This window comes from Watersipora subatra, chromosome 9, assembly GCF_963576615.1.
Source record: "Watersipora subatra chromosome 9, tzWatSuba1.1, whole genome shotgun sequence".
Classification (NCBI taxonomy): Eukaryota; Metazoa; Bryozoa; class Gymnolaemata; order Cheilostomatida; family Watersiporidae; genus Watersipora; species Watersipora subatra.
In genome coordinates this window covers 38,110,192-38,137,226 of record NC_088716.1, presented here as the reverse complement: position 1 = coordinate 38,137,226, position 27,035 = coordinate 38,110,192, and the positions used below count along the sequence as shown (strand labels likewise).

At 36.1% G+C, this 27,035-nt stretch overlaps 1 protein-coding gene across 1 annotated transcript; it reads right to left on the bottom strand.

Moving 5' to 3' along the window:
• Positions 1-214: 214 nt before the first annotated feature.
• LOC137404449 (carnitine O-palmitoyltransferase 1, liver isoform-like) lies at positions 215-25,626 on the bottom strand. The gene is made up of 17 exons (XM_068090658.1): positions 25,500-25,626; positions 24,702-24,870; positions 24,386-24,525; positions 23,350-23,617; positions 19,441-19,656; positions 18,497-18,607; positions 16,851-16,935; positions 14,111-14,225; positions 12,549-12,753; positions 11,547-11,680; positions 10,254-10,319; positions 8,538-8,706; positions 7,785-7,877; positions 5,959-6,093; positions 5,279-5,467; positions 4,788-4,958; positions 215-808 (listed from the first exon to the last, which is right to left on the bottom strand). The coding sequence occupies exons 2-17, from the start codon at positions 24,840-24,842 to the stop codon at positions 740-742; spliced, it is 2,307 nt and encodes a 768-aa protein (XP_067946759.1). The 5' UTR covers positions 24,843-24,870; positions 25,500-25,626; the 3' UTR covers positions 215-739.
• Between the last annotated feature and the right edge of the window lie 1,409 nt (positions 25,627-27,035).

The following is a 27,035-nucleotide window of genomic DNA, read 5'->3' as shown; positions in this document are numbered from 1 at the left end:
ATTTGCCAGGTATCCCCTGGCTACCATTTCTAAGAAGGCTGTACAGTCACTTCTCAGCCCGTTGATCAAACAAGTAGAACCTAAGGTTTACAGGTTAGTAAGCCAACTGAAGTTGAGAACAGATAAATTTCCTAGCGTCGTTATCTTCTATAGCCCAGTCTATGAACACCGAATGATTTCCTACAGCTGTTGAGATCAGTAATTTTGAGGAAAATCAGGTTCCTTATTTTTTATTTCTTTTATAATTATTGTCTTACATATTCTTCAAACTTTAAATCTACTTCCATCCTGACAAAGCATGCAGAGCTGCATAAAATACTAACTGACCAAGGCATAAAATAGCATTAACAGTTAAAATCGACCATAAGATAAATGAATGGTAAACATTAAGATCATCATCAGCCCAGAAATAGGTGAACAGCTAGAGAGACTGAGAAAGGAAATGAAAACAAATTACAGCAGTATAAAATCACACACAGCAGCAACAGAGAAGGCGACTACTTGTAATAAAACTGAAAACAATTCTTAGTGGAAGTTAATAAAGAAGAACTACTAGACTTGCATAATTGAAAACATTTAGAATATTCTAGAATGACATGAAACAGTTTATATACTCGAGTGCATACCTACAATAGTAGAATCACTGGTGTACTGCAATTGGTTGATATAGTAACAAACTTCAATTTTTATTGGTCGTAGACATACTATGATTGGTTGGAATAATAATAAACTTCAATTCTTATTGGCCACAGAGTTCTTTGAGGTCAGTCAACGCCGTGAGTATTCTTTCTGTAAATCTCTTAGAGTTCTACAAAAACATGGTTATTAATTATTACGAATACCATTAACTTCATATTTTCAACAAAATATTTTAAACACATGAGTCAATAAGCTCTGTTACGACCAATCACGTTGATAGATTATTATATGACCTGTGAAATTCTCACGGCTGTGTAGTCTTTGCTTGGATATGACCCTCCAACACAGGCAATTGACAGTTTGGCAATTGATATGTTATTCTATAGTAAGGGTAAACAATTAAAAATATAAACCCACGATGAAGTGTTTTTTATTTTAAATCAAGAGCTCGCTAAAAAACTTTTTGAAGCGTTTTTGAGCAGCAACAACAATGGATGATCATCGTTTGCAAAATTTGGGCAAAACTATAAAGAGCATTTGTATCAGTGATACCACAATTTTCCCTATTCAGTCAGACTTCGACTTACGAACTTAATGCGTTCCGAGACTGAGCTCGTATGTCAATTTACTCGCATGTTGGTGCAATTTATTTATATATAAAACAATTAAATATATATTGATTGGTTTCCATACTCTAAAAATGCAAATAAATCACTCAAAACAAGATATTGTATCAGAAAGAACATGTTGATTATTGTCCTAACTTACCACATGCTTTCAAAAAGCAACAATAAAAAATAATGCAAGGAAATGTGATTAATTAAAATGTAAAATTAAATACATCAATCGCGGCTAACGCTAGCATTTGTCAGAGAGGGAGATATGAGTACTATATTACTTTACTACTACTTACCTTCATTACTACAGTTGACTGATAAATTTGGATTTTATCAGTCTTAAAAGACAAACTTAGAAGCAAGCCTAAAAGCAAACTTTCATTTTTTCACTTAACGTAATTAAAATTTCTTCGGCGTTCATAGTTTGAAGTTTCTCGCTAGTTAGCTAATTTTTTCTTTGTTTCGCTTTAACTACTAGCCGGCCGTTTTAAGATAAACCTACGGTATCTAAGGACGTTAGCCTTTGTCACCCTTTCAACATGTTGCGATTAGGACGAACACAGGTGTCGTCACAAAGGGTTAATGCACGACCACTAGCCAACTTGTCCAAATGTCTATTTTTATAGTTTTGATAGATAGCGCCGGCCTTTTCACATAGCACCGTTTTAGTTATGCTGTAACCGGCCAATTGTTTAGGTATCTTTCATCTAGTGCTGCACGATAAAACGATATAATTCGATATGACGATATATTTCAGTGGATGATTTTATATTTGGTCAGCTTTCGAGTCGATATGAATATCGAAGCCGATAGATATTTTATCGAAATATCGGCTTATTTTATTTTGCAAAAATGGGAGTTGTCTATTCTCTTTATTGTAACGAGGTGACAACTCCTGTTTTTCAACTGATATTCACCACTATCTTTTTACATCGGTCATGTTAAAGCCTAACACTATATATCAAAAGAAGACAACTCCAATGTTCGATATTTTTCGATATTCGATATATTTTGAGACCAAATAATCGAATGTACATGTAAAGATATCGTGCAGCACTACTTTTATCCAATGCCTGAGCGGTCTCTCCATCAGCGTTCGTGAAGATCGTTGCGCCGTTTAGAAACTATGGTTAGTCCTTTTGCGAACAAAATGCCCTGAATATAATCCTTCTGTTTGATAATTATGAATGTATTTCTGTCATATTGCTGAGCTAGCTCAATCACGCATACACATTTCGCCTATTTTTCAATAATTTACTGTTTAATATCAATTGTTATCATTTGCTTTTTCTTTGCATTATCTTTCATTTTACTGGCGAACTTTCGGTCTATGCACAGTACTTTTAATTCACATAAATCTGCACTGAAAATCGCGCACAAAAAACACGATACAAAAGTATAACCTGAGCAGTTGAAAAATACAGAGTGATGCTGTTCTCATAAAACACCTCCGGCATACTTGGCAACTGACTCACGTGCTCGTATCTCAAACATGGCTCGTATGTTAGTGCTAAAACTTGCTTAAAAGCTGGCTCGTATCTCAAGTTTCCATACGTTGGAGCTCTCATAAGTTGAAGTATTACTGTATACATGTAATTACTGAAGACCATGACACACAGCCAACTAACTAACGCATGCGCGCGCGCACACACACACTCCACCCTGACAGTCTAGTATTGAGTGATTAATCAACAGGCATACCAAAAAGCACTGAAAACAACTATCTGCAGTTGTTCTGACATGACAGAAGGGGCAGTCAATTGGTGCAGGTGTTAGAGTGCTGGTCTACAAACAGGATGATGAGAGTTCGAATCCAGCTTATAACAATCTTTGACCAATTATTTATCTCAGGACCAAACAAGAGTGAAGCGATTGATTGGGAGAGTTATGATAAATGCACATGTGCACACAACTCCCGAAAAATAATCCATTAATGGCCGTCACCAAACCCTTGCAACGAAATCCTATTAACAAATTTAACTATTTTTCAGTAAAGTCGTTTAAGTATAATAATGATACAAAACGCATATAAACCTATTCAAATATGTTACCAAGCCTTTGAAAGGTTACCGCAAATTCCTAAAATTAACCCATCTGATCGGATTATACACAAATATACAGCTTAATTTTGACGAAAATCGCCACAAACGCTTGAAAAGTTTGGTTTAATAAAAGTTAAGACCGGAAATTGAAACGCCGAGCGACAGAGAATAGAACGATAAAGTCTTGCGCATTTAACGAAAAAAAAAACGTGCACTTTTCACGAGTCTATAACATTATCGAATTGCCGAAGGTTTCGGCAATTAACTTAGGAGTACAGAAATCGTTTCATTCTTGCCGATTTCAATTTTTTCATTTTCAATTTTATTTGCTGACACATTTGAGTACTTTCGTATTCTAACTGATGTCCAACGCAGTATAAGTAAATGAAATGACAATGATATTTTTAACGGTTCTTATGAGATTATTAAAATAATTAATTATAAGTTTGGATGACTACAGAACAATGACTACGCAGTACAGATTTTCTAAAAATCTAACGCAGTGTAAGTAAATGGATATTCGATATTTTTTCTAACAGTTCTAATGAGATTATTACAATAATTAATTATAAGTTTGGATGACTACAGAACAATGACTACGTAGTACAGCTTTTCTAAAAATCTATATAAATATCACAATTTCGTGATATTGTTAGCTATGAAGTTTTGAAATGTAAACAAAATTGTGCCTTGGTTTGCTATTATTACTATATTAATAATATTGGTTATTCTAATAATATCAGTGCATTTTACTTCTAATATTGGCCAATATTGCATTTTTCTTTTTGCAGGAGGAGAGATATAAACATATAATCTTGTCCTTTCATTATTGCTATTTGTTGTATATAATAACACCCACACCCAGTACATCACAGCTACCATTGCAGTTATCCTACTTGACTGCTAATATTGCATTTCTCAACCATCAGTACCCTTTCTTTTTCCCAATATCACTTTGGTCATGGGCTGTATGACAGTGGAATTTCTAGTATATATATATATATAAATCAGTGTTTGCCTGTTGGAACTAGGGAACGGAAATATCATCTCACACTGAATTTGAACTCGGAACCTCATTGTTTATTATTAAATAGACCTGTAGGTTCCAAACGTCTAGTGGATGGAAGGTCTGCCCGACGTAACAGGTATACAATGGAATAATTGTGGTCAGACAAATTACATCGATTAAAATACGCACACTTGAAAAGCTTAGGAAAATACTATTGGTTACTACAATCACGCTTGAAGATGATTGTGTGAAAGATCATTACCCGTAAAGTAATGATTATTTAGCTGGCTTCAGACGCTGCTCTTATTATAGTAAAGATGTTGACTAGTTTACGTTACTAGCTTAAGTTACTTGAATTCATTGGGTAACTATTTTATTACCTGTGCAATGCCGGGCATTCAACTGGTATATATAGATTCTAGAGCTGCAGTGATAGTGCACTAATACTACTGGCCAATCCAAAGCCTGTATAATACTTACTGTGGTTGGGCAGGACGTCTTGCTAGAGATATGAAAAAATAAAGTCTCTTCCCCGGCAACAATGTATGACACGCCGTAACCATCATCAGAGACTGGTCCAAAGCCACCTCCACCGCAAACAAGGTCAGGATTACTAACTATATCTACTACGTTCAACTGTGAGTGTGGGGTCTACAACAACAAAGCAATTACCTAAAGAGTTATTGGATATCTCATATTTATTATCAAGTAACGCTTGTATCTCAAGAGTCAAGGTCATAATAGTCAGACTTTCATCACAAATTACATTGCACTGATTGATTAACCAATCTGTTGGTAGATTCTACATAATTGCATATTTGATTATAATGATTTAGTTAGAATCATATAAACCTTCTTCATATGTCAGCTTTTCTCCTGTGTGTGATATATTTCTCTAATGAGTGTATAAACTATACCTACTCTAATTACTAATACTATAACTGCAGTGAACTAGTAAACAGCTGACTCACCTGACTAGTGCTCAGTCTCCACGGTTCACTGAGTACCTTCTGTAGGAATGGAGACTCTACACCGAGGTACTTGGAGACCACGTAAAGACAGAAGAGGTGTCGGTCGATTCCTTGACCTGTCATGGCATCCTTGTAACAGTTCTGGTGTTTTTCAGTTGCCACCTTTAGTAGTCTCTTTAGCTCATCCCTCTGCTCAACAGGGTCAGCAGAAGTCAGACTTGACATTTAACAGGGTCAGCAGAGGTCAGACTTTACATATAACACGGTCAGCAGAAGTCAGACTTTACATATAACAGGGTCAGCAGAGGTCAGATTTTACATATAACAGGGTCAGCAAAAGTCAGACTTTACATATAACAGAGTCGGCAGAAGTCAGACTTAACATATAACAGGGTCAGCAGAAGTCAGACTTACATATAACAGAGTCAGCAGAAGTCAGACTTACATATAACAGGGTCAGCAGAGGTCAGATTTTACATATAACATGAGATGAAAATTACAAAAATCCCTCAACCACTTGATGCCTAAGTGACTTAAACTTCATTATGTCGTGTTTATATTATTATCATATTTTAAGGATTTGGGGAGAGCATGAGAGGGTATATCCCATATTTCACAAATTGGTACTAGTAATAGCGACAGTCCTAGTAATGAAGTGAGTAGTCAATAGAGATTCATACCGACTCTTTGCCTTCGACCATAGCACGAACAAAATTGGAACTCTCTATCGTGCATGATCTCACTGTCTCAGTTCGTCCTTCCCTAAACAATCTTGTCATGGAAGCCTCATACGTCAAACAGAACTTGCCAGCATCCTGCATTTACAAATACACTCACCCTTAAAGCACATAAATTATATAATTTTTTTATTATATTGTTCAATACATCAGAGTCTTGGCTTTCGAATGAGCTTATATTCAATACACAAAGAATAATACATGTAGAACTATGAAAAACAGGGTGTCAAAAGTATGTCCTGCAATAAAAAAACACTTTGTTGCTGTTCCACAATGCGATGTCATAATTATTATTTAGCCTTAGGTAGTCGATCCCTTTTGCTGCCGTGGAGGCTATGCTTTTCTGTGACAATCGATGCTGTTAAACCCAGAGAGCACTAATAATAAACTAGGATTCTAGATAATCAACAATGCCCAGGGATCCTGCTAACGCCTGACCAATACAAACACATGTTCTGGGTTAATTAATTATGCTTCAATAAATATACTGTCGTTGATAAAGGTAATAAAATCACATCGATTAAATTGTGACCTGCAGTTGCATGGCCCTAGGACTATATGAAAATCGCACTTTCACGAGATCACGCAATGCTTGAAATTAAGTAGTCTCAGTCGTGCCCCTCAATATCACAATAAAAAGAGAGGGCTAATGCATAATATTATCGGAAAAACATAGTATGGTGCTTGGAATCTGAGTTATTTATCATAGAAATAATCTGTACATAGAGAGCTAATGACACTGGTTCCTTTGTCATCTTCATTGGTTCTCTGGAGTTGTCCTACCTTCGCCTGCCACTAGCTTCATTATCGTAGTTAATAAATATTAGCGGTAAGCAATAAAATAAGCGGTAAGAGCACACAACACCGAATATGAAAATTGTGACGCCACAATTTTGAATTGAACATTTCTGCCGCAGAGCTCTGGGGAAATCCTATAAACACCAACCAATGTCTGTCTCACCATCTCAAACAATGGCTCATTCAAAAGCCAAGACTCTGATGTATTGAAATATATGATAAAAAAGTATTACATTTATGTGCCTTAACTATCCAGTAAACACAATTTCAGTGAGTAATCAGTTGTTAAGTGTATAAATGATATAATTGGAATCTGCTATAAAATAAAAGGCAAGTCTGCACTTTCTTCAACAGTGTTGATATAAAGTTGCTAACTCTATCAGAAATGTGATGACAGAAACTGCCATAACCCGTCAGTACTTATTCTAAATTTTTTATTGTTTTGTTGTAACCTACACGATCATCTCTACATATAAACTTTTTAAGTTGTCTTAAAATTGGAGCAAATATTTGCTTCAACATGCTTTGAACGTGAAATGGCTGAACCTTCTGCAAATTGCAGTCTTATTAATCAGTACACATGTAGACTTTTCTTTAAGATTGAGTTGTACTTGCGCAGATAGCATTAGACAGCTTCATATCTCGAGTACTAGTATTAGTTGCAAAAGAAGGTGGCAGAAAAAAGAGTTAAAATACCTCATAAAAAACAAACAGACATTTTTAGATAAATTTTTTACAAAATCTCCAAAACCATTTAGAAATTACCATGAAAAAGAAAGCACAAGTGATTTAAAAAATGAGCTGGAAAAATGTGAACGTAGCGAGGTTAGCCTAGCTAATTGAAGTTAAAATTAATCAAACCTAATGCGAAGTGTATATAAGCAATATATTTGTATAAACTTCCTAGAAGCGGTTCGTTGCGTATAAATTTACAAAATTTCATATCAGAAACTGAAAAAGAAAAGTCCTACCCTGTAGTAAGCAAGTTGAAGGGCGAGCTGAATAAAGGCATCAGGGCTCACTTTACACTTCTTAATCACCCCTTTACCAAAATTTCGCACAGGCTACAATACAAAGAGGAGACAGGATACAATTCTGGGAGTTAAGAACTACAAGACAATAAGCTCAGACAATTTAAAAAAGAACATGATACAGATAGAGTTCCTAAACGATGAACACACATGAAATACTTGGTAGATATAATAATAATATAGTAAATATACTTACATGTAAATATACTTATATATAATACATATAGCTAATAATATATGATGGTTTGATGAGATCACCTGGCATTATAACCATAATGTTAATAATTATTGCTCGTTTCCATGGTTACCAGTAACATAATGTCATGACAACTCATAGCGTAACTCTACAGTAGCAAGTAGCGCATCATTACGATATCAACTAGTGCGACTGTATGACAACTTGACAGCAGATATCATACTTCTATGACAAAATGTAACCTAAATTTATGAATATAGATAACATATGTCTATGACTACGGGTAATGTGATTGTATAGCATGAAACTGTGTAGCTCCATGATCGCAAGTAACATAAATATATGACTGTATGCAGTATAGCTTGAAAATTACAGGCTGCACGTGGTCAAGATTTAAAATAGTACGATGCTATGAATAAAAACAGTGTTTCTATGCCTATAAACTAAAATTCCTCAACTCTCTATGGAACATATATTGATGATTACATCTAGCATACCTCTATGTGCAGATCTACATCATTGGCAATAGCCTGAGCTGTTTTCAGACTGGACTCTACCACCTCCATACATTCAGGAGATATATTCCACTGCAGTTTGATTGGCTGATACATCTCCGTCTTCAAAAAATCGCTTACTTCTCCTTTGCAGTCTCCACTACTCGTATATCTACCATAGAAGTTTGTAGTTGCCGTCTATTTGAACTGGAACCAGGTTGAATATACTACTCATTTACTTTGACTTTAGATATAGACTCACCAAAAGATCACGTGATAGAATTGTTAACAAAATTATTTAACAACGATACATTTATCTAACTTTCAGCTAATATGTGTCATAATGCCTGCCAATTGATTAGCTAGTTGAAAGTAAATGAGAGGGATACAGTGATATGTCAAGCAACTCAGTGAGTATGCGAGCAAGCGAAGCATTAAAGCTGATGCTATTATCTGTAAGAGAAGGAAAGCAAAGCAGGGGACAAACAAAACAGATTTCTTGATTTCCTCAAGAAATCTGTTTAGGAAATAAATCATACTGTTGAATGTTTTAATTGACTCTGAGTAAATTATCTAAATTTTCTTTTTACTTTACCACATAAAAATTGATTTATGATATATAGAGTAATAATAATGATTGAAGCATTACCAATAATAAAACTGAATAGAAAACTTAGATATAAAAATATGGTGTAAAGTGTTTTAATATTGTGCTAAAAGATGGTAATGAATTAAGATCACCGATACGTGAAGACCTTGATACAAAATAGTCTGAACCCAACACGGGAAAAAACTCTTGTGGGGGTAACAAACTTCATATGCTAGAATGTAGCGTGATGTGTTAATTGCTTCAAGTGAATATATCTATTATTTTAGCTGATCATGTAACACTACTTTATATAACATAAAAAATTGTTGAAAAAAAAACCAAACAGTGTGAGCTCAGAAACAAATTTTTAATACTAATTTTCACCTGAAATTGTCTAAGGATTCTTCTACCTATGTTGAGAACTCGAGCTAACCAACATATCAGAAATAATAAAACATCAAATCTAATTGGATGATCCAGGTAGGGAGCTACAAGGCAGAGACAATAACTAAAATGAGGCTAACACAACATGAAACTAACGACAAGGAGCAACCACCTAGTGGTAAAGTAATAGTTACGAGTTTTGGAGCTCAACTGACTGAGCGAATTCTCCAAGTGACATGAGAATTGGAGCATCAGCCCTGCGGGGGTCAGAGGTCAAATTAAGCAATAGCGAAATGACACAAAAATGAAATGGATTAAATTGTGTATTCAACAATCCAAAGTGCCAAATGACAAGCTCAGTAGTTTTAACTTGACTTTGTGATTCGAGATAAGATCTATTTTTTGTCCTTTTGAGTTTAATTGCAATTAGTGATAAACGACAAATGATAAATTGATTTAAGCTGTCGAATCAAAATACAGTTGAGCTTTGTGAAAAAACTATTACAGCTTGATAAAAATTCACCATTTTAGATAAGAAAAAGTTGCAAACACACAGTGAGGTTAGATTGTTGAATACACAAAACAGCATGAGCTATTGAAATATTGAAACACACGTAGCATGCAGCTGTCATGAGGCTTTGAAACTAGCATTAGCACATGACGAGACCAGGTATGAAACAGCTGAGTCAAAGCCGTTTCTTGCTTCAAGCGGAGAACAGAGGCTAAGAAGCCTCTCTTGCTCTTACCCATAAGTTGTGTAATCAGCATGGAATGAATACTCCCACAGCTGAGACATAATGGGTGCATCGGCCCTGCGTATACATAAGTTCCATATGGCATCATTTCCTGTGCATGCCGTCTAGTCAAATTCTATTTTGGCAAAGTAACAGCCTTCAGCCGTACGCACGCTAGCGAATAGTAAGTTTGCTAATAGCTACAATTCACAACTTTAAACTAGAAGCTATCTGAAGACAGCGCTTGTGTTTGCATTTTCATTTTTGATAATTTGAGAACTTTTTTGCAAGTTTAGCAAAGGCTGGTTGTGAACAGCACATAAAAATGTGTGCCTGAGCATCTGAGGTGAATACAGCTACCATATTTGGTATGTTATACCATATAGAAATCAATGTACTAATTACTTGTTTCTACGTCTACATGTAAGGATTTATTTGTTTCTTGAGAAACATCTTCATACACTGAGCTCAACTAATCTAAAAGCATTTGCATGTCTATTAAACTTCTCCGATTGGGACATGCGGAACTATTAACACATGATAACACAACAAACTGTTGTATGATTTTCAGAGGTAGGGAAGACAACTACTACTACATGAGACAAGGCTTTGAATGGCATGAGAAGAAGCGACTCCAAAAGTTCTAGAAAAAGCCAAGCCTTGATCATACTTTCTTATCCGTTTTTCAACTTTTAATGTTGCATTACTTACACTAAGGTGAGCCTTAGCTACCAGACATTCACCCCGACTACAATCAATAAACAGTTACTTGACAGGCAACAGACATTACATACACTGTTTCCATCGTACGAAATGTTCAAACTTGGACAAGCGCGTACGTAGAGTTACTGTACGATAAGTGTTTCAATAGACATCCACATGTTGCGAATTAATGCGTGCACTTTGTTAGAGAAATTAAGGACTGCTATGTCAGAGGTCAAAATGACACACTCCTGTCTCGCTCGAGTGGTATTTTCTTGCCCATAATTCGCACGTGCAGTTTCCATCTTTCACAAGCAGAAAACATACAATAAAAATTTGCAAGTAAGAAAACTAGCTGGAGCTGTGGGTGTTGACTGTTTTCATCTTGAGGATGATCCAAACCAGCGGATTACCTGTGTCATTGAAACGTAGTGCTGTACATAGTAAAAGCGTATTTTGTCAAAATCATGAAAAAAAACACAACGTTCAACCCCGTCACGACAGTACACCCTTTTAAAGTATGTCTCAACATTCATAGACTAAAATAATTCCTTGGTTTGGACTTGAGTAAGGTATTGTAGCCACACACGGTATAATTCTTACCAGGAGTGTTCAGCATTGAATCCGACTCTCCCATTGGTCGTTATAATAAGATTAAAACTTTTGTCGAACCAGCGATCGTAGCACTTGCCATGTAGCATTGACCTTGCATACTTGTCAAGCTTGTCAGGGTCTTCCTGAGAATACAAAACAAAGTTAGAGCTTGAGCTATCACATACCTTATAACGTCATCGTTACAATGTATAGCTTAGTCAACCACGCTTCTTTCAGCATGAGTTAGACAAGTCTAACATTGAAAGAAATCTCAAGTCACACAGTATTGCTTGAGTTTAGGAGTAAGATACACATCGTTTAGCACAACCACTACGAGTACTTGATACAATCACAACAAGTACTTAATACAATCACAACAAGTACTTGATACAATCACTACGAGTAGTTGATACAACCACTACAAGTACTTGATACAACCACTACAAGTACTTGATACAATCACTACAAGTACTTGATACAATCACTACAAGTACTTGATACAACCACTACAAGTACTTGATACAATCACTACAAGTACTTGATACAATCACTACAAGTACTTGACACAACCACTACAAGTACTTGATACAACCACTACAAGTACTTGATACAACCACTACAAGTACTTGATACAACCACTACAAGTACTTGACACAATCACTACAAACATTTAACAATTACCACAATTACAAACATCTAACAAACCCAACTTAAGTCTATTGAATTTGTGCGCAAGAGAAAAATAACAATGTTTTCTTTTTACCAAATAATAATTCAAAAAGAATGAATAGCCTCATAGTCGTTTTATGTTATCTTACATATCTATGTAGGCACAATAAACAGTTTACTGCATGTTATCTTTTTGTATAACAAACTTTTATATTCTTGGTATCTTTTCTTACCGATGGTGTATACAGTCGCAGTGTATGTAATTTTTTATAAAGAATTTCCAAACATTTTCAAGTTTTAAACAAGATTAGCACATTTAAACTCACTGACAGAGATACTAACCGGGTCATATCCATTCTCATCCTCGTCAAGGACTAGAACGAAGGAGGATTTTTCGATGGCGTCAAGTGAAGCTTTATTAACTCCTGAGTTAAAGAAACGCTGACGAGCTTTGGCCCAAGGAGTCCTGTCAGCGGCTGTCAAAGCGGCGAGCTTCTCTTCCCCTTTACATGGGGCAGTACCATCATTGATTATCTGCTGAAAAAGGCTAAAACACCACAAATATACTAACTGGCCAGCAGTAACAACTATCAACCAACCATTATTGAAATATCACTTTCTATGGACTAATTGATGAAAGAGAAATAAAACACTTGGATCTATTTTGTATCTGACCAAATCTATTTCATATTATGTCAATTATATCTTGTACCCAATTTTAAATGGAAAAACTTTTAGACACAAGACTACATAGTTACTACTAATGGTAGTGTACTGGTTGCCAAAGGTAGCCCTTGCTCTACTGCTAGTGCAAACTATAATACAACTTGCCTATGTCTATAAGGCTCTAATTACCTTTGAAACTTGCCATCCTTTGCAGGGCAACCTTTAGCAATGTTGGTATGACAACTCCTATCTTAGCAAAGTAAATGTCCTAGATTCAGTTACACCAAGGTTACTACATCTTTTGTCATAACAACAGTATGAGAAAGACTCCTGATTTTCAAGCAGCGCTGCAGTAATAGATGCATTAGAACAATTCAGATAAACTTTCATTGCATTCATGATAACTGTTTGGTCTACAACACCATATAGAATAGTATTAATTCTCAGGCTTCTAGCTCATGAGAAAAATGCCAATGAGTGACAGACACCAAATAATCTGCAACTCGTGTAGTGTTAGGAAAACCAATCTAATACTACAATGGAACTGCAAGGGAGTCTCGATGCATATGACATAAAAGTTTAACTTACAAGCACCGCAACATACAAACTGTCAAACAAATGAAATGAATTTTGAACAAATATATGACTCGTCATCGCCTAACGTAATACTCAACATACAATGTTTCAAATTACTTGAAACATTGTACTAACTGAAATTGAAATGGCAAGCAAAAATTAAAAATGAAAAACGAAAGCATAAAAAGTTATATTACATATATCCATCACCATTTGAACATCAGCACCAGTAAGCCTACACTTATATCCTTGTACCCCTCCATAATATGTCTCTAGGGTAAAGCAATAATAAAAACTATACCTAGTGTAAGAGAGCACTAACAAACTGTTTTTATTGATTATTTATTACCTTGGTCTAATTTCAAGTAATATAAATGTAACATATAAGCTAAATTTCTCATATTTAGTTTTCAAATCATTTTACTCAAAGCATTTTGTTTGGGTGATATGTATAAATATTCAAAGCCTTTGTTGAAGGGTTATCATAGGTGTTTTGCTGCCGAAAAAATTCAATAAATTACGGAGTATTTTTATGAGAATAAGTTTTTCCTCACGCAAAAGTGAACTGAGAACATATTACCTCGAAAGATAGATGTTACACTGCTTGATTGACAGCTAATAAAATACTTTAGAGATAGGTGATGCTCATAACCTTAACTCACTATTGAAGGTTTCGGGGAGAAAGAAGAGAGCCCTGGCTATGGGTGTAGCACTTGTAGTATCTTCCCTTGTGAAAAACCACGATGTAATTAAGACCATGTGCCTGTACCAGTGTATCTACAGCAAATAACCAGCTGTTGGACTATAGCTGGGAACAATAGACTTAAAATTGGAATACTCATGAGAAAATAACTCCCAACAGTATAATCTGCAACTAATCCCAACACATGGATTAGTTGCAGATTAAAACTACCAAAGCAGTTTATTTAAACTAAAGTTAATCTAGTTTTAGCTATCACACACACAGATTACATGTCCGAGGTCAACAGTCCCCATAGGAGCACAGGCAAATACATGAACATACCAAAACATTTTAGACCAACTTTATAAGTTACCTACACCCATAGATATAGTAAAGTAAGGGTTTACTATATCTATACTTACACCCATGAAGAAGAATTTGGTGCAGAATTTTAATGCGATAAAAATGTAAAATGTCATCTACCATTTTCTAAGACCACAGTCTATAAATTCTGGAACCAAGTAAACATTTGAAAATTGGAGTGACATCCTTCTTAAGTTTGAAGAAAATCATACATTTAACAAAAACAAGTCATTACATTGAATACTTCTGAGGATTCTGTGCAAAGATTGGACTACAGACATTGATATATTTATCCTAGGTCGCAGCCAGTGTTAAAACAGGAACATATTTCGGTGCGGATGCTTGTGACCGCAGTGGTAAATACATTAACCAAACCACTTTGCGTCATTCAATTATTACCGCGGACGGTTGGTTTTAAAACGAAAACCAACCGTTTTGCCAAAAACAAACTGGCCATTACAATAGCATTTTTCTACGAATATTTGTGAACATGAATTCCATTAATAACACTAGTGAGTGCAAATAAAGCATCGTGAGGCAAACCTCATCATGTAGGACTGGCATTTGTAGCCACTAAAAAGGAGCACAGCCTGTTTTGCTGTACTTTCGTACCCTAAAGCATGGGCAGCGGGGGCCTTGATCATCATTGTTAATAGTCAAGAACTTATGGCAAGAATGAGTTTTATTCTTTGGCGCTTTCCTAAATAAGTTTTTTCTTTCAGTTGGCAGAGATACTATACTTAACAACACAACTCACTGGTACACTTTGGCCAAAACACCTCAAGTATCTTCATAAATCATATTTTGACAGTTGTCATAGCTCTATTGACAGTTGTCATAGCTCTATTGACAGTTGTCATAGCTCTATTGACAGTTGTCATAGCTCTATTGACAGTTGTCATAGCTCTATTGACAGTTGTCATGGCTCTATTCAAGAGCAAATGACAAATGAGTATTAGTTCAAGAGAGCACACAAGTACTCTGTTGAACTATACTCCTTCTACACTACACAAGTGCTCTGTTGAGCTATACTGCTTCTACACGACACAAGTGCTCTGTTGAACTATACTCCTTCTACACTACACAAGTACTCTGTTAAACTATGCTCCTTCTACACTACACAAGTACTCTGTTGAACTGTACTCCTTCTACACTACACAAGCGCTCTGTTGAACTATACTCCTTCTACACTACACAAGTACTCTGTTGAACTAAAAAAAATTTCAGCATACACATGGAGAAGAAATCTCAGGGAGGCAACAGAAATAATCAATTATTCATCTTCAGCCTGTCACATGCACACTAATCAAATCCCACAAGTGCTGTTAGCAAGATAGACAGCTGGTACTTGTACACAATCGCCTAAGGAGTTTAGCCCTCTATGACTTTAAAGACATTAGAGGTGGTAGAATTAGCAGCATTTACTTGTAGTAATTGATAAGGATAAAAAACTAACATAGTCTTAGTAAAGCGCTACGTGCAATACAACAAACAGTTTAACACGGCAGCAGAAAAAGATGGTGAAAATTATCACCAAAGGTTTTTGAACCAGCCTAACGCTATAACATCAGTACTCGCACACTGACAGAGAGAAAGTAGATGTAGTTACTCATAATGATACTACCATATAGTTAAGGTGACTCATTGCTAACGCACAGTCAATATATGGAATAAATCAGAACATACAAATTTTAACTCTTCTGTTTTCAAAGCCTGGTTCTCATATACTCCGCAAGCACCGGCGACAACACCGCAGGCTATCAGTGGTGAAATGTGAACCTACGCGCTGAGTACCATCAATCAATGCAAGAATTTAGCGTTGTTCAAATTTTGCGATGAGTCACAGATAAAACCTTCCCGAAATGCACTGTACAGGTGAAGATCAGCATTATCGAAACGGCATGGCAAGTGAACATTCTTATGCTATTATTAAGGTGCAGCTTTATGTGAACAGAAGCCGCCGAGCCTAGTGTCGCAAGTGTTTTGCTGCGCAAGATTACCGCCGGGATCTCGAAATCGATATGGGAACCAGGCTTAAGTGAACCACATTCACCCACTGTTAGTGCTATTGCAGTGTATGAATGTGGGTCACCCATGACGATGGCTTGATGCAGCATTGTTTTAGGAGAATAACATAGAGAAAACTGCCAAAGAATGCTGTTCAAACCACACGCACACATTCTATCTAACCTGCACGCATTTATGAACACTTCAACAGTTTATTCGTATATCAGACACATAACAAGTTATCAAGTAGCCTTTATATTAACTAAACATAAACACTTTAGAATACTAATTTTCTGTTTGCATAGACAAATATGACTAGTTTGGCACTTGAAGGGATAACAAAATGTTACCTCTTTCCTCGCCAGGAATCCGAGCTAAGTTGAAGATCCGCTCATATTGATTGGAGCAGAGAGGTACTGTCTTGTTAACCATCAGCTATAAAACACCAAGTTAATGCGCAATACAATGAACAGAATCGGAGAGTTATTGAAACAATAAAAATTGTATAGTTTATAGTCAACTGAGCTGAATGAAAAAGCTTCCAACAAAATTTAAAGACTAGCAAGTGCACATTGCTAGAAACAGAGGTTTAAAGGCCTAGCTACTTGGAGTGATGAAATACATAGGTGACGAATAGCATAGATATACGCAGTGACTAAACGCACAGACACTGCTAAATGACTAATGAGAATCGGCCTGAGTCACGTGAAGAACATGAAGAACACTTGCTGTATTTTTCATTATCATTATGAAAGTCTCATCAGCATGTTTATTATCTACAGGTAGTTCGCGTAATAATGAGGTACTCGATTAACGATGACTCAGAACACCGAAAGACTTCAAAGCTGTTCCAATATTAGTTTAACATAAATCCCTTGTAATTACAATGCAGTGGCAGTACAGGTGTCAATGTAACTGCATGCCATCACATACGTAGGATAAGTTTGCAAAAGCAATGAAGCCACTCTCGCTACACATCTACCGCTCAGTATTTTCCCACGTTAGTGTAAGCTAATACCAGCACAAAGTGTTTGTTTGCATGTTCAATACTTTTATATCTCACAAAATGTTGAAAAAACACAAAGTACCACTCCTCAAAGATCAATAAACATATAGAACAAAAGGAAAAATAATGGATAGTAAAAATAATGAAATATTAATTAAATAAGACTTTAATAGACTAATAAAACAGTTAATAAGGCGTGAAGCCTTATGTATAAAAGAGAGAAAATGTAAAAAATACCATATAGTCAAATGATGCTGAAATGGCCCAACCTATTCAAAGACGTATGTGTGTATCAACGGGTGTTCTGTGATGAACTACTGTCGTTAAATGAGAAAGCGTTCCGCATTACCAGTGAAAACAGCCAAGAACAAAAATGATATGTCTTGATGACGAGAAACCAAACTGTAGAGAAATATTGGGTTTCAACAAATTTAACTGTGTAAAAAACTATCTGAAATGGCTAATGAACAGTTGTAATTTACCATAGGTGCTTTTCCATATCTCTTCCACATGAAAATATTTTCGCCAATAGATAGATGATTGTTTGAGAGAAGCTCTGTTACCAAAATTATTCAAAAGCGAATTATAGATGAACATACGGTAGTTTCGGTAGATTGTGTTGGTAATAATGGAAATGAATAACTAAAATTACCAAGGCATCGGTTTCATCTCTACCTACTAAACTAACATTCATTCTGACACAATATCCTGACAACCCGTTGCTATGCGGAAGATGCGTCTCTTCAGTATGTTTAGTCAAACTTTAACAACTAAATATCCAGTAATGCTCAAGACTCTCTCAAGTAATATTTATAGTTTCTTTAAAAGCAAATGTTACCTTAAAAATACGCTTCATATTTCCTTGAATAAAACTTCTTACAGTAGAGATTTTACTAGGTGCAGAGCCAAAAATGCTCAAATTTTATACTGTATGCCTGCAAACTGTATGCCGAGGTGATGGCTAGCAGATATTTAGCAAGATAGACTCACAGGCTTGTGGGCCTCATGCTCTACTCTATCCTTGAACTGGAGGAAGGCATAGACCATGTTACCAGCCCTAGCTGCCTGATTTGTTGACGTATCCTTGTTGAATATAGCATCCTGAAATCAAAAGACGGACCATACTATCCTTACAGGTTTAACAAGGTCATACGTGACATTTCGACCCGCAGAATGTAGGCATTTTATGTCAAATTTTATGTCAAATTTTGACCTTTCACTGCATTATATAATATTCTTGAAAAAGATTTTGTTTGGAAACATGATAATTGCCATTTGATCAGTTCACTATGGTGAAATAATATTTAACTCAATTTTACTTCAAAATTAAATATGCAAAAAACTAATGACTACAAAAATTTTTATTATGAACATAAACCAGAAAAAAAGGTTAACTACTGCATCACATGTACTAGCGGTTTATGTGAATGAACAAAGCAAGTCTGTAAGTCAATAAAAGAAATTAGCCTTTGCGTTTACTCATGTGATAATGGTAAAATTTATGAGACAGCCGCAACAACATTGGAAAATGTTCGCAATCTTACCAAAAAGAAACAAACATAATCTTTCAAATATATGGAATTTTATTGTAAGCAGCCTAAGCTCGACAATGTTAATTGAGAGAAGCAAACGCAGATCTGATAAGCAATCTAGTAGACAATTTTACTGCAAGGTAGAGACGACCCTACTAAATACTAGCTGTCGAAAGAAAGTCCTGTGGTAAAAATATCAGATTTTTCTTTTAAAACTTGTTAAAAATTAACTATCTCATCAACGTGTCGTTTTATAAGCATATTTGAGAGGCAAGTTATCAAGCTTGAGGTGACTCGTTTGTGTTTATCATTGGACAAGGGGAGTAGGCAAAGTCCTACATACAAGCCTTTATCACATGAAGAGGTATGAAGCTATCGTCAAAGCAAACATATGATACTCACAATGCCATAATAGTTGGAGTTAACCATGATAGGCGAGCGGCCCATCAAGTAGACGTACTCTTCCCACCAATCAGTCACATAGTTGGTCGCCCACCACGACTTCAGGACTAGGTACCTCTGCAACCGGTTGCCAATTCCACCAAAGAACTCATCAGCTAGTTGATGCATCTTCTCATATTCTTCATTTTCCATCAATGGTCGTATGGATGCTAAATACTACAAGTAATATGATGTCGTATTTGAAACAAACATATTAACCATAACATAACCGGCCATTTATTGTGGTAAACTGAGCATTTAAAAGCAAGCTATGAGTTATAGAACGTTTTTGTTTATATTTTTAAAATATGGGTAGACTGAGCGCATCAACAGTGAAACACTAAAAGCACTACCCATCAAAGAGGAAGCTCTGTCTTAGATATTTACAGAGAGACATGCCAAATGACTAACAAGTATCAAATGAAACAAATAGATGACAGCTACAAGGAAATAATGAAACTGGAAAGTGTGAGCAAGCAACTGCTCCCATGCATCTGATGATTATGGAAGCAACTAGTAAGTAGATCATAAACTAAATGATTACTCACATGTCCTAGGAACTCACTAAATGGAGCTACCCAAGGATGATGGAATATGGTTATGTATTAAAAAGCGTTTTATTTATGACAATGAGCAGAAGGCAAAATGTGAGTAGCCAGCTCAAACTCAATATGGGATTACGAAATTGCTTTCGAATCACCACCCAAATTTGAAGTTACAAATGGTACCTTTTACTGAGATGCTATATAATAGACTCGTCTTTGAAACAAAAAATAAAATTGATCAGCTAGCAGCAATACCTACGTGAAGGGCAACATGCTCAACCACTAACTATGAGATAGAGGATTTTACATGGTAAGGCTGGCTTCCATTGTGGCCCCAAACACCGGTGACAGGATAACAAGACTAGCGGGATGAACTAGGAATCTACACGGTGAGTAATAACATTAGCTGCTGGCAGACAAAACCTTCCCAAAATGCACTGAGCCAGTGCCGGTTGACACGAGATTGCTCCCAAAATGCCATGGTTGATACAGGAATCACAGTTTGTTTGTGGCCCTAGAAAAGATTTGTCCTTGAAAGAAAATGAGAAAGTAGACAAGATGGCAGCATCTAAATAAGACTTCCCGACCATTAAACAGAAGTAATATGGTATGTTGGATGACAGCTAATTTCACTATGACAACAGGAGAGAGTGCTTCTGTTAACATAACACGTGACTATTATAGCGTATAACAGCCTAATTGATGTGAACAACAACAAATAACACCTGACGTTGTTCAAATATAACTTGTAATGATTTGGATGGCATATTAGATTCTAATTTTTCAAATATGAATACATTTGGTCAGTGATCTGTTGTCAAATGATACATTATATATCAGAAATATACCATTGGTGAAAGATGCAAATATTGTTGATATGTTACAAATATAATAATAAACATATTTACATACATCTACATTAATAAACCCCAATTTGTCCTTGTGTGTCTGTCTGTTAGTCTGCGCAAACGCTACACATTTCCACGTTGTTTGGCCGATTTCACAGCATATGCACCGTAACTTCCGTCAGCTCAGTAAAATATTTGGTTTCAAAACTCTGTCTGGTTCCTGAGAGCAAGCCTTTTCAACACCCATATGATATGAAACTTAAGAGTTTCTTCGTATGGATTAGGAACGATCGCCCACAACGATCGTGTTTATGGATTATTGTCGTGATAGCATTGTAGCAATTTGCATCGATAATTTACAAACCTGCGAAGGAATATTCAATGGAAAATAAATAAATTCCATTGTAACGCGGGGTTCAATGCTAGTAATAATATAAATCCCATGAGATAATACATTTTGATCTAAATAGCAGAGCCTGAATGAATAATTGCTTGCATGCCAAAATCTTATGAGAATAGCCTTACTGATATACTTTGCAGCAATCAGGTTGATAAAAAAAAAACTATGGCTATGTATATTAAGAAAAGGAAGCCTTAGTTGACGTTTCACCTATCAATTGGAAGAATCGGGTTGAGCTAGATTTATGTGATTAACAGAATCACACAACTAGTTAACTTTCCATTAGCTACTGAACATCAAAAATTCGGTTGTTGATGTTGAGAATTTTCATACGCAACTGTTGGCCGACATACAATCAAGCTGAGTCATAAATAACGCTCGAAGGCTTGACAATACTAGTGCTAAAACTGAATATAGAACTCGACCAACTTGGCGATAGAAACAATAACTTATATTAGTTTTAATAGGAGTTCACTGAAAATCTAGATAGATAGATTGTTCTGTAGACAGACTAGAGATTATAAAGTGATTTGCCCTGCTTTTCAATGTGCCTCAGTCAAAGTATGTCAAGCGTGGAGAGACCATTTTTCAATGCGGGAGGTTGGCTGAGCGAAATACTTGACAAACCACATGAAAACTGACAATCCATTCAAAAACTTGATAGCAAGAAGCAAATAATGCTCGATTCATAGAACCTAAAAGAAGCTCAGGGAGCACACTGTCTAGCCAATGTAGTCCCATCCACGCTCACACAAAGTAAGAGAGGCAACAAACGTATAACCTCATCTAATCCAACACTTTATCATTGAATTACATATTCAGTTAAAATTTGAATACCTATTATACACCCAGATCAGAAAAGACATTAAATAGGTCGATGACCTGGAATAGCAAGTTGACTAACCACCATGGGATATGATTAGAATAGAGAGGGTACCAGGGCCACACAATCAATTACAGCCAAGTTACAAACTGTAGCACTGCTAATCACACCAAGTTTATGTTTTTAACAGGAATCAACGGACTGGGGTGCGCTAGTAGTGATGATGTGAATTGTGATGTGACAAGAGGTAAGCAGCAAGAACCTCTCTAGACACTGATAAAGCAAAGAGATATAGTGTGATTTGAGGGTGGCTTTATGGAACGGGGAATAGACTGAATTCTTAATAAATACGTAGCTGCACAATCTCCTCCGTCTAAACCACCAGTTGTAAAACTGAGTTCATACACCAACCTAGTCCTAAACCCAAGGCTAAGAGACTTACTAAATAAACAACAACAAATCTCTAAGTATATGAATGATCATTAGCACCAGTTCACAAACAGCAGCTGCAACAATAAATTTAAACTAAAAGGACATTGGAGAAAAAACTAAAAGGACATTGGAGAAATATCCTGTAGGTACCATTTCATCCATTAATTAATAAATCTACAAGCTATAATCTGTCTAACAGATGTGATATTAGGTGGCACAAATGGAAAATGTGGGGCAAGTACAATGGCAAGTCATGAGTTCACACCAATCTCCATTCTCACACACAAGAAGTACACTAAGTCTGGTCTCATATAGAACAAAAATAAATGACATGTGACAAGAATGTAACAATGCATTTATTTGACAAGAGTACCATTTCATAAAACTTGTACGTGACACAATTGATGAATTATAATCTGAAAGTCAAATGTCATAGCTATACATGCTTCAAGAGCGCTTGAACCTTTGCCATTGTTTTTGTTACTAATTCATCTAATGCCATTTATTTATGACGTACACATTTATTGTAATCACCAAACATGTATGTCACCAATGATTTATTTTGCAAATCTACATTATATTCCAGTAGCCTATATCTTATTCCAAGGAATGATCTTTCCAAATCTTTACATCTTCTGACTGTCTAGACTAAATGTTTATTTCATGTAGACTACAGATTTCAAGATATTTATCTACGACTACCTTTTTTGGTTTTTGTCTTTTGAACCTGCTGACTATGGGATAAATATTGGCTGTTCTGGACCAAAGCTGTTGCATATACGTAAGTGCACAAGAAACCTGAAAGCTATATTTTATACTTACTCTGTTCTTCGTTCCCTCAAGCGATGGAACAGGAAGTTTGGGTAAAGCAGATTGGTAGGCGTATAGCAGTGGATCTCGACCTTGCAACAACTTGACCATAACTAACCAGATTTTCGTTCGGAGACTAATTTTGCCAAAAGGTTCATACATCCACGAGTGATTCATGAGCAACAGTTTAAGCGAATACCTTCGCGCGAGAACATACGCAACCCAGACTCCCAGACCAAATACGAGGGCAGTGATCACCTCACACTGCTCGTGTACACACCTACAAAATTTCAGCTGATGCAAATATATACAAGCGGTGGCAATAATACGAAGTGATGATAAATGACCATACATAAATGGTAAAGCACAAATACAAGGAATACATAGATATGTGGGGAAAGTGCAAAATGCTGGACTCAATAGATTTCTCCGGGCTGTCAATTGACAGGGTTTACGTAGAATGTGAAACATCCCATTTTGTAACGCTATAAATAATTGCTCCACTGACCCTTCATAGACATATTACTCTGCAGTTGAATAGACGGTTACAAAATGAGCAAACTTTGAAATGCATAATATGCTAGTGAGATAAAAACTGCTACCTCAAGTTTGCTCAGTTTCACTTTTGGTTCTCTGCCTACAACCTTGGCCATGAAAACTACACAAACCTTTTGAACTACCTGAAGCCAGCGCCTCCTTAACAAGTAAACAAGTACGATTGTAACTCAAGGTCTACACAACAGCAGAGTCTGAGTAATAATAAGAGCTGATGAATGCAACACTTGTTAAAATTTTGGTGTAGGCCTATGAAAGGAATCTTGGAACAGATTAGGTATGTTCCAAAATATGGTCGACCAAACATGTGTGCATGATAACATTTGAATGCATTGGTGAAAATGTAAGCAATAGACAATGACAATGAAAAGAATGAGAACTTAAAAATTGTAATAATGCTACTCAGCATAAGTGGTGAGCTGAATTTGTGAAATATTTCAATACATTTTTATTATTGATACGCGTATACTAAGAAAAACAGAAAATTACTCACTCTGGAAAAAGTGTTGATATCTTATCAACCATGCCATATGACAAATCCGCATGAGTATACAGCTGCGCAGAAGTTACAAGGATGCTTATAAGGAATAAGCTGATTGGAGGAGCAGGAAACAGTGTATTTATCAGATGATTCTAAAACAGTACACCAAAATAACAATGTTCAATAATTATATGATGCATGAAGCTGTTGTTATAGTTGAAAAGATCTTTAAAAAGTTTGTGAGGTGATAAAGAAACTACAATCAACATATTAACTAAAGTAGACTACATTGATGACCTGAAGCGATAGGTTAATCTTTGACAGTTACCTTGAAGCGAACCATGCGAAGCTTCCATGATCGTATACCGCTGTGCCACACTGCCCTAATAGCTTCATGATTGTACCGTACGTCTAAGCCTTCTGGAGTAACGTGGAAGGAAAATGCAACAGCTGAATGAGCTTCCGCCATATTGCTGTGAAGGTGTTGATCAGTTCGCCTGCAATACACTATGCTTAAAAACTGATGCCTTTAATGAGTTGCTAATGGAATTTCAAACGACCGGATAAATCATTTTAGCAGCGTCACTATAGCAAATGAAATACACACCATAAATGAACCAACTACGCTTCTGATTTCGTTATTGGTTATTATTAGTTGGACTACTCAATAGTTTTTCCATTTTGTACACTGCTTTTATTTAGTTTACTTGCTGCAGTACCTTGTAAAAAAACATGTTTTAAAATAAGACTATTGATTACCACAACTAAGATTGCCAAGATTGTTCATAATAACAAACTTTTTATGGCGTGCTTTTATCACTCGAAGTGTTAAACCATGTTGTTTACCGATCAATGTTTGTTCATAAGCAATATGCCTACACATCAAGCACAGAAAATATTTACTGAAAATGCATGTAAATTTAGTGAACTCATCGATACCTTAAAGAAATACGGATGCATTCTGCTGCAAACGAGATTACATTGTTTGCAAAATTCTGCCCAACGTAAGCTGCAGAAGGGTTCGGAGTTAAACGAACAAGAAACATGAACTGCCCGGTTTACTGCAAACAACCATTTTACAAAATCTGATAATTGACATTTTACAAATTAAAGAGTAACAACTAACCTATGCTACTGGAACTTGTTCAGCGACCGCAAGCGAGGCAACGACTCTCACAAGCGGTCTCTTCAAAAAATTGTGTCAGCGTAGGTTTGCCAGCGGTGGCGACACAATTAATCCTCGTTAACTATGCGATCGCCATCAGCTGTTGTCAAGTCGCTGTGCAGAGAACAAACAACTCCGACGCAAGATTTTCTTAGTTATTTCACTACTTCTATCGCCTTAGACCAGGGGTTCCCGCCCCGACCCCCAACCAACTTTTTCTCACTGGAGTACCCTTTCAGTGTTGAGAAGCAAGCCATGTACCCTCAGCAGCATTGCAAAGATTTCATGAGTTGGAAATACCAAACAACATTATTGATTAATTAATTATCCATTAATTAAAACACTGTCTGGTATTCACACATATAGCATGTAATGAAAAATGAAAAAGTTGAAATGATTGTATTCCTGTTGGTGGTTATATGTAATAGGTGTATCTGCTATACTAGTCTTACTTAGTGTGATGGCTGCTGCTACTTTGAATTTGTCAGGCTTTGTACATTGGGTTCTTCCTTGGAAAGAGCCACTCTGAGGTCAGTATCCACATTTAATGCCGATCGATATTTGTTTTTCAGGGAAAAAAAGAGAGAGAAGCCTTGCTCACATTTGTAAGTACTAAGAAATATAAGCAATACTCGTAATGCAAGTCTTGACAAGCGTGGGTATGAAGTAACCATTGCACACCAGAACATAATGAGACTGTAACACTTGTCATCGAATTTATCTTTAGCTCCCGAGTCTTTTAGGGTCTATTAAATCAATGAGCTTTTACTGCAAGTCACTTTCTATGTCTAGTACTATGGGTCGGAAAGGATTTCGAACTAGCTTCACATCTATTGTTCATCTAAATCTCGGAAGTATTGCTGCATTTCTTGAGCCATTGCAGTAAGGTGCTCCATGACTAGCTCTTTTATGCATATCTCTGATTCGTCTAATGATAGCTAAGCTGATAGGCTATCAAATATATCAAAAGATCCTGAGCTTACTCTTTCTTTTCATAACTTGACTTTCATTATAAACGCTCTGAGTTTGTCAGTGAAATCGAGAACAGTGGTTTCACTTCCCTGGAGAAATTTGTTGAGATCATTGATCTTCACAAATATGATTATCTTTCAAATATGTAACCTTCAGCATTCATTCCTTGTTTTCAACTTTTCATGGTGACATGCAGCTTTTCAGGCTGTTTGCATAGCAAAGAAAATGACAAGTTCATCTTTCAACTCCACAAACCGATCTAGAACTCTTCCTTTTGACAGCCATCCCACTTATGTATGGTATATGAGGTTCTCATGATCGGCATCAGAATCCTGACAGAGCTTTCGGAACAATCTTGTGTTTAAGGCAGATACCTTGATAAAATTCACTATAGCTACCACATCAGATAGCATAGAGTTTCAAGATTGCGGGAGAGTTTTAGCCACCAATGCATATCTGTGAATCATACAGCGTAAATACTTGATTCCTGGATTAACCTGTAAAACCCTGGCACGAAAGCCTGAT